This window comes from Parus major, chromosome 1A (assembly GCF_001522545.3).
Source record: "Parus major isolate Abel chromosome 1A, Parus_major1.1, whole genome shotgun sequence".
Taxonomy (NCBI): domain Eukaryota; kingdom Metazoa; phylum Chordata; class Aves; order Passeriformes; family Paridae; genus Parus; species Parus major.
Window position 1 is genome coordinate 71,239,593 of NC_031773.1, and position 16,163 is coordinate 71,255,755.

The 16,163-nt window shown below is 40.3% G+C and overlaps 1 protein-coding gene across 1 annotated transcript in view; it reads right to left on the bottom strand.

The window, feature by feature from the left end:
• BORCS5 (BLOC-1 related complex subunit 5) overlaps nucleotides 1-16,163 on the bottom strand; it is a 64,481-nt gene that overhangs the window by 19,939 nt on the left and 28,379 nt on the right. Inside the window, exon 3 of the mRNA XM_015627060.3 lies at nucleotides 404-561. Coding sequence (XP_015482546.1) covers nucleotides 404-561 — 158 coding nt within the window. The remainder of the gene's footprint in view (nucleotides 1-403; nucleotides 562-16,163) is intronic.

The following is a 16,163-nucleotide window of genomic DNA, read 5'->3' on the forward strand; positions in this document are numbered from 1 at the left end:
GTATTACCTTCTCCAGCCATAGAATATGTTGAGATAACTGTTTCCTTCCTTAAACTAGACCCTAACCATGGGGCACAATAAAATGTATGCTATACAGACCTAAATAAGGAATGCTACCTTAAAAACTTCGGTAATATTTTACTTCTTTGAGAGCTGCTTGCAGCACTTGCCATTCCAGAGGAGCAGCTGCTGTTTATGGCCAGGCCTCCTCAGGCACAGCCAGCAAACACACAACCTGACAGGACCCACAGTGAACACCTGGGGATGTGGCTTGCAGGGCACACCCGCAGGGATCCTCTGCCCTGCCGAGGCTGCTCTGCTGGCAGCTGCAGGTGAGCCAGGGCCATGCCCAGCCAGCCCCCATGGCCCTGGCACACAGCCCCGGCCCTTCCCTGCTCCGCACCTCCTTGATGCGTTTCACCAGTGCGTTCTGGTCAAAGGCCACGGCCTCTGCACACTGGTGGAGGTGGTCCTGGTACCGGAGGCACAGCTGCAGCACCTGCTGTGGGTCCAGCTTCTCCAGCTTGGTGTTGGTTGGAGACGTCTGCCCACTGAGGAGTCCTACAAAGCAAAGGAAGGTCCAGAGTTAATCTGACTGTTCATACAATTAGTTCAGCTGCAATCCAAGAGACATCAGAACAAACCCAGCAGACACAATTTATGTGGGGCGATGAAAAGCTAGTTCAGAATCATTTAAGGATGTTTTGAATTTATAGCAGTACATAGAACAGTTTGCCACAGAGCTTGACCCTTCCTGACAGAACCTAAACAGACTCTAAATGCAGGTCCATAAGACACATCTCCTTGGTTTTCAGCGATATGCAAGTCCCGTTTTTTCTCCTCCACAAGCAATCCTAAACAGGGAAGAATAAGCCCTCTCCTAATTTAGGTATGCCAGAAGAGGAAGCAGTTGAAATCTGCATTGCCAGAAGGGCACTGGAGTCATACTATTTTCACCAGACTCACACTACCAAAACCAGAGCTCTAAAAATTCACTGGTCCTCCAAAATAAACCTGAGTAAACAAATGGCCCGCCTTAAGTCAAATTATTAGGAGTGAAATGTCTGCATTTTGCCTGCCTTGCCTTTTTTAAAGCTTCAGAACTCTTTTAACTTCTAAGGCTTTTCTTTATACTCTCAAACACTTAGCAATATACCTTTTTGTTTCTTTAATATGGAATTAAGATCCCTACCTAATTTCACAACCAGGTTTCACAAAACGCTCACAAAAAAAAGGCACTGGACTTAAAAGAGGGACACAAATAATATTCAGAGGAGCAAAACTGCCTAGAGAAACTTCTCCTGCCCATTGTTTGTTGCCTACTTGTGCAACTTGAGAAAGTCTGCTGAGCTCAAGCATGTGTGTGCCACACTGACCACCTTCCCCATAGCAGCTGGAAAAAATAACACTAAGCTCTCGGGCCATCAATTTTTTGCTATTTAATTTAGTTACTTTCATTTCATTTTCCTTCAGCATCAGCACCATTTTTTTCTTGTTAGGACACTATCTGTGACAAACTGCACATACACACAATATGCTTTTCCCAAAACATCTATCAAGCTATGTAAACTGAATTCAGTAACTGCACGCATGTGCCCTCTGGGAGTCTCATTTTACAGACAGGAAAAGACATTAAAACAGCAAATGTAAGCAAGAATCACACTAAGCAATTAAAAAGTAATAAATGCCAGTTATTTGGATTGGAAATGCTCTTCTAAGAATGTACCTCAGTGGAAAATGGAAAGTATTTTGAATGGCCCCCATGCCTATTGGAAGCTACAAGTGGTGACATCGAGTTCTTGCTAAAGGACAAGAACAAGATAGAAACCAAGAAGCAAGTCAGAACTATCTTATGAATATGAGCAAGTTAAACCTTTTTGAAAACATTTTCAGACCAAAATGAAAATAAAACTAGGACAATAACTTCATCAAATATGAAGAAGAAGCAGGTTTACATTTCATCGACATTTAACATCTTATTCTCCCAGGATGCTCTCAGGTGCTCTCCACACAAAATCTCATCATAAGAGATTTTTAAAAAAGGTAATTTTGTTTTCCTGATTTGTCCACTACAATTGTGTTGCCTCAGTCAAGAGGTCAGGAGAGGAAACAAACCATTGAGTCCCAAAACTCTGTATTAACAACAGTCCAATTATTTTTTATGCTTTAGAGGAAATAATCTCAAACAAAATCTTAGATTCATCAGTATCAGTTGCAGATCTTTCAAATCTACTTTCAGATAAAGTACAAACTGTGACAGGAACAAACCCACTGAAGAAAATAAGACTTTATAAAATTGTTTATGTTTCATGTTCTAGTGCTTGCTCGTGGTCTTTTTGATCTTTTTTAGATCTAAAAGATCACAAATTGTGATCTTTTACAGTATTATCTTGTCAGGATGAATGTTCAAATAATGTTGTCAACTTTTAATATGCTGAATGTTCACATAGGAATGAAGAGTTCCCCATACACCTGAGGCACTTATCCTGTCTTTGCACTGATCAAATACATGATGCTATCAGACAACTAATTTTCTTTTATTACTAATCTCTCACCAACTTCAAGAGGAAAAAGAAAATTAGACACTGTTTAAGAGATTTAATTAACACAAAGTATGTACTTTGGCCAACTTACGCTGCTTATGAGAATTTGAAGTGGAACAGGCCAAGGACTGTAAAATGAGCTAATGAAGAACATGCTACTTAAACTCGTACTTACGGCCTTGTATAGGTTACATAATGCTAAAAGAAAAATTACTAAACCAATATAAATAAATCTTATTTCCTATCTGGAAAAACACAAGCTCGAGTGAAGGGAGACGTTCCCTATTCAGCTGGAATCCCTTCTTAAGAAGGCAGAGGGAGAAATACAATCCAGTACAAATGTTTGGACTAGATGATGCTTGGAAAAGGATGACCTAGAACAGAGACCAGACAGTTAAATGATAAGGTATGTTTTTATTAAAAAGCCTTAAAAGGCCTTTATACCTTGGGAAGTACAAGAGCCTGGCCAGGGCTACACCCAAGATGGACCTAAAATGGTCACAAAAAAATGGATGACCAGTCACAAGGTCTCACACTTTACTAAGTTTTGGTCCATCTGCACATTGGGGATAATTGTCCAATTACAGCTTCAGGTTATGAAGTCCCATTTGTCTTGTTTTCTCTCTTCAGTCCACTGTTGTTTATGCTTTTGGGCCTGAAACTTTTAATGATTGTCCTTTGTCTCAAGCTGGAAAAGGAATTGTTTTGTCTACCCACTCTGTGAAGAGAGCTTACTGACACTTAATACAAAGCTCAGAACTACACACCTAGGCAGCACAGACTCCGGAAAATATGAAAGCTAAAACTTAAGGCATCATTTCTCCCCTTTAGAAGCTTGACAGGGCCTTTACCTTTTCAAGTCTCTATTCTAAATATCTACTAATTATAGGTATTTAATAACAGATAAGTATCTAAGCAACAAAAACAAACATCATATGCTGCTTAAAGATAAACTATGGTATTATTCTGAGTGATGCAGAAGGGAGAAACTAAAGGAATTGGCTTCTCCAAAGACCTCTGGGGTAATGCTGACAATGCCAGAGAACAATTTAGCTTATTTTCATCTTGCAAGAAATGAAAAAGTACAGTAAACAACAGCCCAAAAAGGCAATGCAGCCTGGCAGGAACTCCCATTGTCAGAAAGTCAATTCACAATTTTTTGCTGCTCACTTTAACCACTTACTAAGCATGCTATAAATATTAACATTTCTTACTGATGTTCCCCTCTGCCCTGCTCAGGTGAGACCCCACCTGGAGCACTGCATCCAGCTCTGGGGTCCCGGAACAAGACAGACAGGGATCTGCTGGAGTGAGGCCACAGAAGAGACACAAAATGGTCAGAAGTCTGGAACAACTCTCCTCTGAGAAAAGACAGAGAGCTAGGGTTGTTCAGCCTGAAAAACAGAAACCCCCAAGGAGACCTTATCATAGCTTTTCAATATTTAAAGGGGCTTGTGAAAGAGACAAGCTTTTACCAGGGCCTTTAGGTGATAGGACAAGGGACAATAGTTTTAAACCAGGAAAGTTTAAATTGGACTTATGGAAAACATGTTTACAATGAGGGTGGTGGGAAGTTGGATGCCCCACTCCTGAAAGTGTTCATGGTAAGGTTGAATGGGGCTTTGAGCAACCTCATCTAGTGAAAGGGAGTGAAAGATGTCTCTGCCCACAACAGGGTGGTTGGACTAGATGATCTTCAAAGGTCACTCCCAACCAAAACCATTCTATGATTTAATTAATTCACTGCATTTTATTTTTTAGCAAATCTTATTTATATCAATATAATATATTAGTAAAAATCTCTCCTCTTGAAAACCGTTGCTTCCTTGTTAAAGCCTTGTCCCACATTTTGACCTCTCCTCTGAACAGGGCCATCCCTCAGTGACTGGTCTACATGTGGTTTGTAAGAGGATATGAAATCACATCTGTTTCAATAATGTATTTATTAGGTCACTCTTACAAGTGCCAAAAAGGGGAGAGACAGAGTGAACCACTGAGTGGTTCAGTCTCGCTCCTGAAACATCCAGAATTTGAATCTGGCCACCAGCACATCTCAGAGCAACCAACCACTGTGGTACTATCTATTCTGAACTGAGAAAATGGTGTTCCTGTGATTTCTTCTGTGGGATTATTACTCCTCGGCCCCCCAAGAGCACAGTTCTGCTCTTAAATGAAAAGAAAACAGCACAGAGAGCTTTCACTTCTTATTAAACTGAATACTCGTTTTTCAAGCTGCTGGTTCTCTTCCAAAGAAGGAACCACACCAGGAATCCTCTGTGCACTGTCTGGAGCCTTGGGAAGAGGCTGCTTGGCATATGAGTGACACAACACATCCCAGTGTGACAAGGGAGGGCTGCACAGGGGGTGTCGTGGCTGGGAAAACAGGAACGGGAGAACGAGAGAACGAGAGAAGCCTCCTGCACAGCTCCAGTGCACGGACCAGAAGGATTTGGCAAGTACCTAACATTGCACAGTCCTGGCTATCCATTTACACCATTAAACAAGGAAGACCACAGACTCACTTTGTGCCTGCCATGATGATGACAAGGCATCAAATCTCCCACCTACTCAGACACATCTGGTCAGTAAACAGCATGACCAGGAGGTGACAAACAGCAGCTGGGACAAAGAAAGTCACATTTCTAAAGCACAATAATGCCTCAGAAAAAAAATCAGCTTAATACACCAAGTATGTCGTGCACAGAGAAATACCATATATCACTACAAGGCTAGATGACCCACAGACTTGACAAATCTCTTATTGTTTCCGTATTTCTTGGCAAGGCAGAGGCATGTTAAAACCATTTTCCTCCTACTTAGTCATCTCCTTGTTGGTTCCAGGTCAACATATACACCCAACAAATCATATCCTACTGAGCAGAAGAAAGCTGTGAGTTTAAAAAGCATTTTTATGTCTAGAAGCGAAGTTCTTGAAAGAAAGCTTTTCACACAATACTTATTCTACACACATACAGAACATAGTACCCCACCACAGTTATATTCTGCTGCTTTAGTGGGCAATCCCAACAACACCTTGAGTGCTTTCCAGCCTGAAAAGCATAAATATTTCTTTGTCACTTCTGTACTTCCACTTGCCAATCCCCTTTTCAACCAGTAACAGCAGGCATTACAAAAAGAAAACCAGTAGGCTGTTAATTTATTATTACAGACAGCAAAGCATATGATTTGTGGGGTCTTGTTATTAATTTTAAGGCCACAAAGAGCTGCTGTCATCAGCTTACCAACCTTTGAACGGAATATAAGAGAGGACTTCAGAAGTTACACCTTCTTAAATCGGACCAGAAGTCTACCTTGCCCAGAATACTGCTTCCAATATTTGACACCAGGGGACATTTAGAAAAAAAACTTTTCATGCCTCCAAAGTTATTAATAAAAATTTCAGGCAGAAAAAACTGTTCTCAGTGGAGCTGTGTATACTCAAATTTCACTAACCCTTTTTGAAAGGTATACCTTTATCTACACAATATCCTAGACAGTAAGTATGATACTTAATTACAGAGCATGAAAAAAACCCTTCTTGCTTGCTTTACACTCTGTAATTGTGCTGTGACACAACAGTAGTCTGAGCAGGGTGTACTTCATTCCAGCATTTTTCCAAGATCAAAAACCCCACTGAGCAGTCTCCTCTCCTATGCGTGACTTAATTTCTTGGATTGCCTCTGTAATACATTCAAACACCTCTAACCTAAAGCCTTAATTCCCTCTTTAAAAGCCAAGTCAATTCTTCTGGAGAGTATATTTGTCACACCTCTAATAATGCAGTTGCTTTTAAATTGCTATCCCTTTGCATGATCTGCTAATCATCAACACCCTTTTTAAGAGTGTGCATTACAGTGTATCCCACATGTCATCACCTCTTCCCCAAGACCAAGGTTAAATAAAGCATCAGATTCCACACCATGGTTAGCAATGGCTTGTCAGCTTTACAGAGGCATTCCTGATGCTGGTACCAGTTTTTGGAGGTTTATTACAATGGATGTAACCATTTTTTCTAAAACCTCTTCTGTGAGCACTTCTCATTCATCCTTCTCTGAAAATCTTCTCTGAAGACAATCACACAGACTCTCCAGCAAGCTTCCGGATAACCTACAAAGCTTTTATGAAGTACATACAAGTAGAAACCCATTTTGAAGAAAATTTCTGTTCTGATTTTCTGATGACTTTCTCTTTAACCCCCTATAGAGTTTGTAATCTTTTGCTCTCCTAACACAAGTTTCTTTTTGCCTGGATTTGGGGGTTTTTTTGTTTGTTTTTGAAGCATGGGTATCTTTTTGTCTACAGGTTTCTTCACACTGCTTTAATTACACTGCTTTTTCCTCTCCCATTCCTCAAACCCACATGTACTGCCTGAAACTTATTTCAGCCATTCCCCACTTCTCTTGCTACCCTCATTCTTTGATATTCCTCTCCATAAAATTAATCCAAGACAGTAAAAATTTTCAGCTCTTCTACTCCATTTGATTTTGACTAGATTACAGTTACTTTAGCATATAATAATAATGTAGTATATGTAATAGAGTAATTGAATTTACTATCATTAAGGCAACATTAGTTTCAGCTCAAAAAGAACTAGCATTTTTCAAGTCTCCAGGAATTTTTCTGTATTCCAAGGATATTTGAAAACTATCAACCCCAAAACTTGCCTCATCAAGCATTTCTAAAGCTCTTGGGTAGAAGCTACCCAGTCTTATCAGCTTCTTAAATAAAGTCTGGCCTCAGTGGCCACAGATTTTGCTGTCTTCCTTGTTGCTATTTGCATGGGAAGATTGTTTTGCCAGTATCTTCAAGATTCCTAAGTACCAAAAAAAGATCCACACAAGAAACAGGTGAAATTACATTGCTAAAGACCAACTCTTGTTTCCTGAGTATTGCTGTTTGCACATGTTTGTGCAAAACACAACACAGAGCTCATTTCCATACATTCTCCATGCAGGAGCACTTTGCTATCACCTACTGAAAAGAAAGAATTGTACACCTATGTGCAGCAGAATAAAAGGTATCAAAATACTTGCATATGCATATGGTAACATCTGTTTATTTAGATTTATAGAACTCTTAATGACTAAATGCTCTGAATTATAATTGAGTACTTCCTCATTCTTGAAAACTAAGAAAAGACTAAATTTTTCAGCAAAGGCTGAACAGTTAAAATAACTTTTCTGAAGGTTGTTTTGGTTTCATTGTGAGATTTTTGGTGGTTTGGCTGAGCAATGTTTTGTTTGGTTGTGTGTTTTTAATAACACCTGAGTTAGGAAGCACCAACACATATAAACTCAAATTTGAAAATTCAGGCTACCCTAAGAAAAAGGCAATCAGTAAAAGTCAATAATAAAAAAAAACCTGAAAAATTAAATAAAAATAAAATCACTACTATTCACCCAGAAATCTTTAAACTGAAGTGTGGATGACCACTTGATCTTTTACTCAGTGCAGTTAATTTTCTAAAAATCTCACTGGAAAAATACCTTGTACTAAAATACATATTCACTGTAAAATAAAAGCTGGCTTTGTCGCCTGTGTATATTTTCAATTCCTTTGAACTTTGGTGGGGGAGCACAATCACTGTAGGCAAACTGAATAGCTACTGTGTGAGAAAAGAACACATTTGTATTGTTGCAAGGAATGTTGGCTGTAGCAGCAGATTTTCCCTCTACTTTGGAGTCGGTACCATGTGACCGTTAACTTCTGTATGGGTGACAGATGGGCTGAGGACTCTCCTCTTGTCATATTGTTTAAGAGACAACTTTTCTGACCACAGAGCTCAAACATGCTCTCTATGTGAATTCCCCACCTGGGTCTCCTAACACTCTGTAAGTTATAGCCTGCAAGACATTAGTCACCAAAGATATATAAATACCTGCCTTGGTTTGGAAGACAGGTGTCTGCTAGGGAGGCCAAGAGCCTCCCTCGGAATGAAAAATGTAAACCCCCTCCCTGCGAATTATGATAATTCTGAAATCAAGGGGCTCTCAGGCAGAGCTCTGGGGATAAGAATAACAGCTCTTTACTAGTATGTATAACAAGGCACACAAACAACAATAACTACAGCATTAACAACAAAACAGAACCAGGGTACCCGTGACAGCTTTCTTGGCTGAGACAGGAAGGGATGGAGGAGAGGCTTTGCTTCACAGACCCCTCGGGCAGTCAGTCCCGGTGCTCCTGCAGGGCTCTGAGGAACACTCAGCTGGAACAGCAGGGATGAGCTGAGATCCTGGGCCGGTGGCTGAGGTGTATCAGCAGCTCTGTGGTGGTGGCTGGCACTGCCACATGTCCCGGCAGGACAGGGGGTGCAAGGCCCAGCAAGGAGGAAGAAGAAGAAGCAGCAGCTCCACCTGGGTGATGGAGAATTCCCTTCTCTCAGCCACAACAGCTCCGAGAGAGCGTCTCACTCTTCAGCCCAAGAAACCAGCCAGCCCTCAGCTGCCCCCACCCTCACTTTTTCCTGCTCCCCTTCCCCCCTGGGCCAGCCAAACTCCTTTTAATTCTCAGGCACCCAACAAATACCAGAAATCAGGATTCCCTGCAACTTATGGGCAAAAAATTCCATAGGTGAGAAAGAACAAAAGGAAGGACATCCAACCCCCAACATATAAAATCACCTCCCCTTTTGTTCCTCCACCATATGTCTTAAAATACAAACATGAAGAGGATTCAGAACATTGAGGCTTCTATAAAAATGCAGCTCGCTACAATTCTAAGACCAACTCCCCACATTCTTATATATGTCAGCCTACTGAGGTCATATAACTTATATTAACGAAACTGTAATGCAGAGGGGAATAATTGCTGTCATTAATTAGTAATATTTGCATTAAGTAAGTATTTGTTGTGATACTTCTGCTTTCCAATGGAGACTCATTTGCTTAAGACTTACATTCTGCAAAGATTTCTATATATTATTAGAGCTTTCTCTGTCACACAGGGATGGCCACACATAACCAATAATGTGCACAGAGTTTTTTGCACCACTGAAGTTTGCAGCTTCTCTAACATGATGATTTTTGCTCCATGCTTTGTATGAGCCATACAGCAGCTAGCACCATGGAGCCAGGTCACGACCAGGACATTGAAGATTGCTGAAAAACAGAAATGTCTCTCAACGATGCAAAAAATGCCTAAATGAAACCTTCCATTTGAAAAGAAGTGAAGCTGAAAGAAACCATAAATGCTGCTTCATTTAGATTGATAGGAACCTGAATGTCTGAAAGGAGAAAACGGCGCACCATCTGCAGGCGCTGAGATTTCAGTCTGGAGTCACTTAAGTTGCCTCTCTGCAAGAATGAGATTGCCCAGGGGTTACACCTTCAAAAAGTAGCTAGAGGTTGCCACAAAACTGGAAACCTCTTTTGAAGCTTCAGGTAGGAAAAAGGTACACAATATACTCTGAAGAAAGCACACAGCTACACTTCATCAAAAGCAGTCAAGATCCTGCTTAGTCCATCTCCCACTAACTTTCCACTTCGAGAGCACAGAAGTAATATGGAAAAGAAGTGGTTTTGACTACACAGTTGCAATATCGTATGGCCAACTTCCTGCAACAGACCTCAAAGTATAAAAATAGACACAAGGGTGGAAAAAAGGATGGGGCTACTCGTAGGGAAGTGAGAGATGATGCTCTTGTGCTATGCAATAAACTGTATTTCCTGTACAACATTTTTCTTGAAAACGCACCAAGAGAGACCCAAGAGCTACCATCAGCTGATCATACAAGCACGTCATATCCACAGGCTACAGCTGTCTCTGTTATCCTAAGTGCTCTGCGTACCCAAAAACCACAAGACTAGCATCATCTTAGAAGATGACGAATTGAGGCACCAAGAGATTATATAGATGATTTATCTCAGCCCACAAGGAAGCTGCTGTCCCTTGGCCTGATGACTTCAGCACCAGAACATCCCCCCGCTCCTCTGGCCCTCAAATACCAAACACCAGTAAGAAGACAGGCAGCAGAGGAGTCTCATTTCCCAGAACACCACAAGGGCTGAGCATTGAGCATTAACACAGCTTCTCCCACATAGATTCCCAGATATCTACTAAAGGTTCATAAAAGCCAGAGCCAAATCAGTGGCTTCTTCCTTCTGACTCCCAAATTAATGATCCACGGAAAGGAAGATCCAGCTCCCACCCTCCTCATCACTTGCCTCACCACAGCTCTTGCACAGAAAATCATTCACTCCACTAAAACCACAGACAACTAATCCTGTGGTTTTCTCTTTCCTCTAGGGTAGCAAAAGGAATCAGAGCACCACAAGATCAAATACTAGAGCTAGTCCCAGGAGAGGTGGGAGAGGGGGAAAGGACACAGGGGAACTTCCCAGTTTTAGCAGCAACAAGATGTCACTTCAATTATTTTATGCGTGCAAACCCTTGAGTGAGTCTCAGCTTTACCTACCCATCCATCATCCTTAAAATAATGGGACCTTAACTACCTGTATCCCTCTCTCATTGCAAAGTTTTCTAGGCTGTTGATGGAAGAGAAATGGGACAGCAGGATCAAATAAACTCAATTTCTTCTAAATAATTTTTAAAAAATCTACAAGCTAAACCCCATGCAACTGATTCTATTACTAGCATTAAAGATAAGCCTGCACATCTTTATGTTATTTTAGGCAGAAGTGCATGGGTATTTATCCACATGACACAGCCCATATCAGCAGAAAAAAATCCCACCAAAATACCAGTGTTTTGTGGTTTAAAGAAAAGGTGACATCTAAAATTACTTCTAAGCACAACGGCACCCACATAAAGCTGGGGTACATTTGCTGTTCCACAATAACCAGCCTGTGTACACACGCTAACCCCAAGTAAACAGTGGAGGAACATGTACTGTGCTACTTACACGAGCCCAGAAGTTTGAAGAAAATTAACAGACAGCAGTATTACTTTTGGGCATTTCCTTCAGTTCAGATGCAAATCTGAGAGTCTTGTTTGCAATTTATTTTCACAGCATGGCACAGAGCAAGACTGATCAACAGGCCATTTACTAATATGTTCAGCAAGTCCAAGATTTCAGTTTTCTATGCATGGAGAAAACTGTTTTAAAAGTGGTAGAGAAAACCTTCACAAAAAGAGTTCCTTTTAAATAAGTAATTTGGTGAATGTTTTATCAATACTTTATAACTGCAAACTAAGCCCAATGCTGGTGCTGGTATAACCATTATTTATACACATGAAACACAGTTTCTCTTCAGTACGTATCAACGCTTTTCACAGAATTACAGAATATTCTGAGTTGGAAGGGACTAACAACAATCATCTCCAACTCATTTACTTCCTATCAGTTTTGTATCAGCACAATACAGTGGACAGAATGATGGTACATTGCCATAATAAAAATTATGGCCATGTCATGCCCTTTGCCTATTTTTCAAGAGCACTATTTAAAATGTACATTAAAGAAGCATTGTCCAAAATATACTATTGTCATCTTCTAGCCACAAGTACTAGGAACAGTAATTTATCTCTACTATGTGCATTCAGTAAAATATAGCAAAGAACAAGAGTAAACCTGTAAATACAACAGAGTTGACGTTTTCTACTTTTATCTTTTTTTCTCACATGCAACCCAACTTATCACTCAGCAGTTTTGCTAGCAAAGTGGGCTGTCATTTCACATGCAATTTTAATTTGAATGACACTTTTCTTCTCTGAAGCAAAGTCCAAGTGGGGCTGATGAAACATTTGATATATTATAATACATACATACATATCTCAGACAGCATATACTTGACAGAAATTAAGAAATTGCTCCTTACTTTTTCTTATAACAAGTTTAACTGGATTCTCTTGTTTTTTAGAGTAAGTGGTTATCTACTAAAAAGTCCAGAGGGAAACATGGAGCTGGCAAGATATTATAACAACTAAATTTAGGATACTGAAATGACCTAAAAGCTGAGCTAGGAAGGGAAGCAGGCTAACAACACACAGACTATTTACTTCTGACAGTATTTTAAAAAAACTAATCATGCAGCTTGGAGGACCTTATTATGGCACCTAAAACATTCACCAGTTACACAGAAGTAAGTGGCCCACTGTGTTCTGTATTACCTCTGTATTTATCATCTTCTGTCAAATACTGTCAAGCACAACAAGCCTTGAAGAAAGACAAAGCACAATAAGGAATCCTTAGCATGAAGTGTTTTAAAATTCCTGGGGGGAGGAAGGAATAAAGCAAACTGCACCTCCTCAGTTTACATTCCTTTTGCACTTAGGTAAATGAACTCACTAGTAAAAAGATTATGAAAGAGCATAATCTCGCTATTAAAATAAGCTGCTAGTTAAGCAAGCTTTGAATACCTAATGACAACATTTGTGTGATCCTGTCCCTCTAGGTAACTGCAATCTAGGACTACTGCTTTTACCAGCTGTAAGTAACAGCCCAAGGTCAGGAAGCCTGGGCACTTCTTGAGCCCAACTCAAGCATGTGCACCACTTCCCTGCAGTTAGAAATAGTCAGAATATAACAATTCACTCATTCCTCCATTTAACCCCTACAAAACAGGGCAGCTGTAAAAACATCCTCCCTTATTTTTAATTTTTCTATATACAGCCTGCTGATGGTGTGCTCACACACAGCATGAACCTATTTCCTATGTATGTCATGGAAATTATCAGTCATTTCACAGCAAAACTTCACCAGAAAGGTTTTAAATATGCAGCAGGTAGAGATTTTCTCATCCTAAATCACATCTCCCTCAAGGTACTTATAGGGTCCATTACAATACCTATAAAGCCTTTCCAGCTGGAAAGTCTCCCAGCAGCTGAGAAAGTCTCCTGTCCGTGTTAAAGACACACTCTCAGAACTACAACCTCAGTAGACCTTGGGGTGCTCTCCCAAAAATGAAATTCATTTTGTTGCTCTGTCACCCCTCCTTGCCTTTCTTGTTCCAGTTCTGGTTCTCACTAAGCTCCTGCACAGATGGATTCAGCCCACCAACCTGCCAGAAAACTAACTACTTGTCACTTCTGGATTCTCCTCATTCTTCTGAGCATAGCTGGCTCAGAAGGGGGCCAACAAGCCTCAGAAGCAGCACAAAACACAAAGCCATAGGTATGTCCTCCCTCCTCGCAGCTGTTAGATTGACTTTCCTGTACTGGGGATGATCTGGAGACAGACAGACAGACAGACATTCTTCCACAGCCTGGGACAGAGTCTAGCATACAAACTTATAAAAGCACCTCCCTGAGCACAGAATTCACTCTTAGCATCATCTTCCTGCACTAGGAGGGAAAAAAAAAATACATCGTGTTATGGATACGTACAAGCATTGGAATACCACCAATGATTAGTACATGAGGACATACTAATACCAGATGCTCCTAACGCTACAAAATATGCACAACAGCCAAATAGGACTAAAAACACTGAATAGTTATTCAGCTGCTGAGTTTAATATTAATATATATACATACCCATAAAGCTCACTTTCTCTTCATTGAAACAACAACTTAGTTTGTGATACTGACAGCAATTAATTCTGCAGCTGTTAACAGAAAGTAGCTGTTCCAGATGCTGTTTTCATATCAGGTCCTACACAAAAAACTCTACTTTTGCAGTGATTTTAGCACTGCTTTGTTAAACAACACAAAAACAGACTAAGAGGTAGATTTTGGTGAAGGCCACACTTTTTATTGAAGTTGTAGGGAAAGAATTTTGATCATCTGGGAACACGTACCCACAGGAGTGATGACAGAAGAACTGTTTTTTGCTCTGAAATTATGAAGTATTTCTTGTTCTTACTAATATAAAAACATACCAGCATGTTGACTCCACAACTCCGCTCTAACAATAAAGGTTTAAAAGCAGTATAAAAAAACTGTGGTAGTTCAGGCACATATGCATCTCTTCCTGGATTGGAGAGGAAAATATAGGAAAACCAGCTCTCCAGAAACACAAGCAACAGCAACATGTACCTACCTCTTCAACTTCTTTAAAATTAAGGTATAAAACAATTTAGAACACATTAAAACTTTATAGTCCAGAGCTGTGACTTCTTAAGACTCTGAAAAAAATTCATTAGATTCTTAAATATTTTCATTCAACTGTGTAATTAATGAATGTGTGCTTTTTTCCCCCCTTCTTATGACTTCATTTAGGAGAGGAGGACAGCACCTGCAGCAGCAGTTAAATTATTTGTTTGATTCTAACAGCTTTCAGTAAAGGAGTGGAACATGCAACAAACCTGATTGTTCCTCCTTCCCAAGTTAAACTGCCTGCACTTATCAAAGGCTCCAGCCAACACAAACACATCAGCTTTTTGTTCTCCTTGTCCCTGTGCCTTGAGGGCTGATGCACCCTTCTTTGCTCACACCAGGAGCTGAGTCACTGCAAAGCTCTCAAGTGCACACAAGTCCAGTAAGGTCATTCACCAGTCTGCTCCCTCCACATCATGCTGAGTATTCTGAACAAGACAGTGTGGTCTAGCAGGAAGTGATCAATGGAAAAGATTCCAGAGAGTCACAGATACCTGAGAGAATCCCATACCAAGAGGGTCAAATGTAAAGCTTTGTGCCTCCTTTTACTGCTGCTGCAGCTCTACAAGCCTGGTGGTAAGAGGAAGCTGAACACGTTATATTGTTTAACTAATTTGCAAAGTCTGAGCTCTAAACAATCCAATTCTTAAAACCTGTAACATTCTGAAAGAGAACGGCCCAATTTCCCACAAGTGCTCAGCATCCTGAAGGCTGTTTGATAACCACACGAACACCTTAGAGATGTTTGGGTAGCTCAGGTTGCTTATAGCAACCTACGTATATGGTGAGGATGAGGAAAGGTACGGATACACAACACACAAATTACCTCACATCTATATTCCTAGAAGGCTCAGTACTGACACCTATTCCAGCCTAGGAGACCTCTTTTCTAGTTTAACTTGAGCCACTTTAGAAATAGTCTGCTCTGAGCTAGAATGCATGAACACAGAGCAAACACCACACAACTCCTATTCTTGTTATATGTTTTAAAACATATATTTTAAACATACATTTAAAACAAATTTTTTTCTTAAAACCCCTGTCACTTCTATGCTCTGCAGGAGCATTCCTATAGGGGATGATGCGCATGATGATAATAGATGTTTCAGTATAGACAACCCATAGATTAGACACTATTAAAGATTTCCCATGTTTTTTGGGTTTTTTATGTTTTAGAAGATTCTTTGTTTCATTTCTAGGAGTTTTTTCTAGAACTCTTCTATCACTACACTCCTCATAGCTACATCTTTTCTGAGGTGCTTTCCAAGACTGCTCATCTTCAATTCATCAAAAGCTACCAGTTGTTGCTTCTTGGCTACCAAGTGGTCTCTGTTGAAAGGCAGCTTTCACTGTTCTGCTGCCTATGTGATGTCTCTTTTTCTACAGAGAAAACTCTGCATTACTTGAAGTATAAAATATAATGAAGCTTTAAAATAAGGACATACAGAGACTGAGGGTGATGGGATGTACTATTCATCAGCCACGCACAAAAACTGCCAGAGGTCACAAAAGCTGAAGTTCTTTATTCAAACAGAAATTCCCATTGAAGCCAAATGAGGTTTTGTTGAATAAGGGCCACAGGAATAAGCCTGTAGTACACTCTGGACTAGGAGCAAGTCAAAG